This window comes from Eurypyga helias, unplaced genomic scaffold (assembly GCF_000690775.1).
Source record: "Eurypyga helias isolate BGI_N326 unplaced genomic scaffold, ASM69077v1 Scaffold41353, whole genome shotgun sequence".
Lineage (NCBI taxonomy): Eukaryota > Metazoa > Chordata > Aves > Eurypygiformes > Eurypygidae > Eurypyga > Eurypyga helias.
Window position 1 is genome coordinate 1 of NW_010243784.1, and position 4,345 is coordinate 4,345.

At 39.6% G+C, this 4,345-nt stretch overlaps 1 protein-coding gene across 1 annotated transcript; it reads left to right on the plus strand.

Annotated features, from left to right (window-relative positions):
• The first annotated feature begins 66 nt into the window (after positions 1 to 66).
• On the plus strand, positions 67 to 1,424 carry ARL4A (ADP-ribosylation factor-like 4A). The gene has a single exon (XM_010149549.1). It carries the CDS (start codon positions 146 to 148, stop codon positions 746 to 748), a length of 603 nt encoding a protein of 200 aa, XP_010147851.1. The 5' UTR covers positions 67 to 145; the 3' UTR covers positions 749 to 1,424.
• The last annotated feature ends 2,921 nt before the right edge of the window (positions 1,425 to 4,345 follow it).

Consider the following 4,345-nt stretch of genomic DNA (forward strand, 5'->3'; position numbering starts at 1 on the left):
AAACCCCAGCCGGAGCGGGGGGAGGTCGGCCGTGAGCTAATACCGCTTGTGTCGTTGGCAGGACCCGAGCCTAGCGCGGCGGCGAGCGCGGCCGCGGGAGCTGGCTTCTGCTCGTGGCAGACTGCTGTCACCTTCCCTTCTGGCAATGGGGAATGGACTCTCGGACCAGACGCCGATCCTCTCCAGCCTGCCTTCTTTCCAGAGTTTCCACATTGTCATCTTGGGACTGGACTCCGCTGGAAAGACGACCGTGCTCTACAGACTGCAGTTTAATGAGTTTGTCAACACTGTCCCCACTAAAGGATTTAATACGGAGAAAATCAAAGTGACCCTGGGCAACTCGAAAACGGTCACTTTCCACTTCTGGGATGTTGGCGGCCAGGAGAAGCTGAGGCCGCTGTGGAAGTCCTACACGAGGTGCACCGATGGCATTGTGTTTGTGGTGGACTCTGTCGATGTTGAGAGAATGGAGGAGGCCAAAACAGAACTCCATAAGATTACTAGGATATCTGAAAATCAAGGAGTGCCTGTCCTTATCATTGCTAACAAGCAGGACTTGAGGAACTCTCTCTCCCTTTCTGAAATTGAGAAAATGTTAGCGATGAGTGAGCTGAGTTCTTCGACTCCCTGGCATTTGCAGCCTACTTGTGCCATCATTGGAGACGGACTCAAAGAGGGACTGGAGAAACTACATGATATGATAATTAAGCGAAGGAAAATGTTGAGGCAGCAGAAAAAGAAGAGATGAGTTCTGTTTTGACCTTTCTATTTTAGAGTAGTTCCATGGTCAAAATTTGACATAAGACAGCTTCCAAACCCAGGCCTGCTTGTTTGGATGCCGTTAAGCTTAGTTACGTTAAACGATCAGTTGCACAACCTTACTGCGTGCAAGGTTGTGCAGTTATGGAACTTTTTTTTTTTCTTTTACTAGTCACTTCTGAGTTTTATGGCTCTGCATTATTTCAGAAGCCCTAATGGATGATGTAATACTATCAGGAAATGAATGGGTGGGTATTTGTGACATGGATGTCTTAAGTACCCAAATAAAATGAGGGTTTTCTGCGTAGTGTTGTAATCCGGTATTTGAGGGTACCCTCTGCAAGCAATTTGCATTGAAGGTGTTCTGTGTTTTTAAACTTCTGATGCTCATAAGTGGAGTGTTTAGGTGAACATTATACAGCTTTAAAAACATGTATGAAGCTAGTAACCCGTTATTTCGAGAGGCTATTTTTTATCTTGTTTGGGGATTTCTATGAAAGCTTGACTACATGTGTAGTTTTTTTTTTAATTTGGCACTTTTTGAAATTGAATCATGTTCAGTTCAAATACTTGAAATTTAAGTGCTGTGGATTCTTCAACTGATAAAAGAAAGACTATGACAAGTAAAAAATGTAAACAACACGCTGGAGCATGGAAAAGTGGTTTCCCAACATATAGCATGTTTTTGGTATGTAAGGTTTTTAGTTTTTTAGAAGTAGCCATTCATCATTATACAGTGCTAATCAGGTTTAAACTATTACTCAAAATTAGTAATTTATTTTTGAGTGAGTATTGTGTCCTCCTATCAAGTAAAAAGTAAATTAATTGCAGTAAAGGACCTACAAAGAACAACTCTGGCTGTTGTGGTTTGAACCAGTGCAGCATTCTTTGCTCTATTGGTGACTTTTCTGGCAATAAAACTAAATTATAATGAAATATAAGATGGAGTGAAAAGTAGCAGAGCACATCTTGTATGTCCCCAAAATAACCCATTTTATTAAAGTGGTATTGCTATGTCACTTTCAATGTATGCTTTTTTTATTGTGACTCTTAAAGCATTTTGTGGTTAGGAATGTAATAATGCTTTATACACTCAAACATTTGACACTATTGGGGGAGGGGGGAGTGGGGGAAGAAGATTTTTCACGATGGGCCTGTGTTCTGCTTTAATTATGCTTTAAGCTGTTCTTGTTTACAAAGTGTGCAAACAGTGTTAACTGGGCAGGATAGTGCTTTGCAGAAGAGGGAGGGTAGTTTTACTGGTACAGATCTTCAAGTGACTCTTTAGATACTTGGCTAGCAATTAAAAGGGCTAAAATAGAGCCTGGATTTTTAAGACTAACTTTAGTGGTGCTGTAAAATTCATCAGAATGTTAGATTATCTTTAAACTTTTGTTGGAAATACCAGATTAAAAAAAAAAATGGCAGAATCTCTTTCCTCCTCTTACTCAACCAGCAAAGTAATACTTTTTTCTTACCTGCTGCCGTGTATCAGGAGGATGACAGCTACAAACCTGAATGTCAATCAATGTAACTTAGATATGTTTAAAAAAAAAAATCAAACTTTTTAATCAGCAGCTGTTCGTCCAGGAGGTAACCAGAAATGCACTTTAGTGTCCTCAAGATCTGAAAGTGACAGCTGGGTGTTTTTTTATGACATCTTGGTCCTTTTTGAATAAACTGAAGTAGCTTCCAGTGGAGCTTTTGTATGTTGGTTATGTATGTACCTGCACTGGTGACATTATAAGTCACTTAAGTAATGTCTATATTTATAGAAATGTGGATGACTTCTTAAACCTCAATAAACAATTGAAAACAAGCCTGCAGAGAGAAGGTGTCTGACTTCTTGTACTGCAGTGATACGTTCTCATCAACCTCTGTGCACGTAGTTATTCTATTAACAGTAGAACTACTTCTGTTGAAAACCAAAGTCTTAAATGGGGTGAGGCTCATAGATGTCAGGGTGTTATAAATTGCAGGTATCTCATTAAAAACTTTAAATCAATAATGGCAGGTCTGCATATCCAGAAGAACTATTAACTGCAGTGACTACTTTCTGAAGTGATGGTTCTTACATAATTTGAGAAATATTTTGTATAGCCAAATGTATTCTGTGTTATGTGCAATGGTGTGGGGCATTTATCACATGTACTCACATATGGTACTTAATTTACTATCTTCAGCCTCATATATCTGAAACCGTTTGAGGGATTCACGGGTACTTAAGCCTTGGGTGAATTTCCTGCGTGGATTATACGGCAGCGAATAGAATGTGGCAAGAGATGTGGAAACTTCTGAGTAGTTTAAGGAGCCAAGGTAAACAAGACATTTAGAAGTTGGAAGAACATTCAAACGTAACTCTCAAAACCCCTAGTATTTTCATTTTTGTTTATGTGACTAATGGCATATCAAAACGTAGGTTACTAACAGTCAATCTTGAGAAAGAGTTATGTTAGTGATGCTGAGCCCTGTGAATTTGGGGTGTAATTGGTGTAATCTGGCTAACGCTTTCCTTCCTTCCAGGTGCACAGTACTACTGGGCTGAGGAAGGTGAGGTGACAGGCTGGCGCTTTGGACAGTAAACAAACTGTACAGTACCAAGTAATAATTACTTCATTATGAGTATTCATTAGGCTTCTACTGGGAATAGTCAAAAGGGGTCCTGCTTGAACAAGTCAACTTTATTTTGTTCTGTATATTAAACATGCTGGTGTTTATCTGGTGACGGTCTCCCTCAACTCTTCTGTGTATAAAAACTTCAGTGAATGATTTTAAACACAAAGACTTGGCTGATCTGTACTCCAGCACTCGGGAGGAAGAAATGAGGGAAGATGCAGGGCAATGTTTCTGAAATGTCATGGTTATCATGTGATATTTAATAATTGACTTGGAAGTAGAAAACTGAGTGGGGGATGAGTTTTACGTTCTAGCTATACCTTTATCTGTAGTAGAACTGTTTTGCTGCAATATTACAGTAACTCTTCTGAGTAAAATACACAAATGTAGCTGTACCTCTGAAACTGTGTTTTGTATTACTGTGACAAAGTCTTGGTGAACAAAATGGTGATCGCAGTGGAATGTTTGGTATCTTAGCTGATGGAGTTTCTGCCTGTGTAGTTCTGTCAGCCTAGGATTGCTCTCTTTTATCTGATGAATTCACAGTTCTGGCCTAAATACTAGCATGTGTAAGAAAGTCTTTAGAGGAGCTGAGTAATCATATGTAATTTTGTTACAATGCTGGAGTTACACAAATTAGATTTTAAAGTATTTTTCCTAAAACGAGCTACAAATAACACTGTTCTTCAAGGCACTAGGTAAGTATCTTAGACTGCTACTTTAAGGAGGTGGGAGGTTGCATTTTAGATCAGTGCAGCGCTGTTAAAAAGGAACAAACCGCAAGGTCTTGTAACCTTATCACTGTTGTCTTTGCTTACAGAAGTTGGCATGACGTTGCCTCAGCTGTTTATGCACATGCAATTGTCTAAAGTTAACCAGCCTTCAGGACCTGGTCTCTTTTCTAGCTGCGTAGCTGTGTATTTATTAGCTTATGACAGTTCCATCCAAGAAAATAGGATAGTGAGACTCC

Bases quoted from the DNA above. Each gene is read 5' to 3' on its own strand.
- ARL4A (XM_010149549.1), top strand. From the start codon at position 146: ATGGGGAATGGACTCTCGGACCAGACGCCGATCCTCTCCAGCCTGCCT.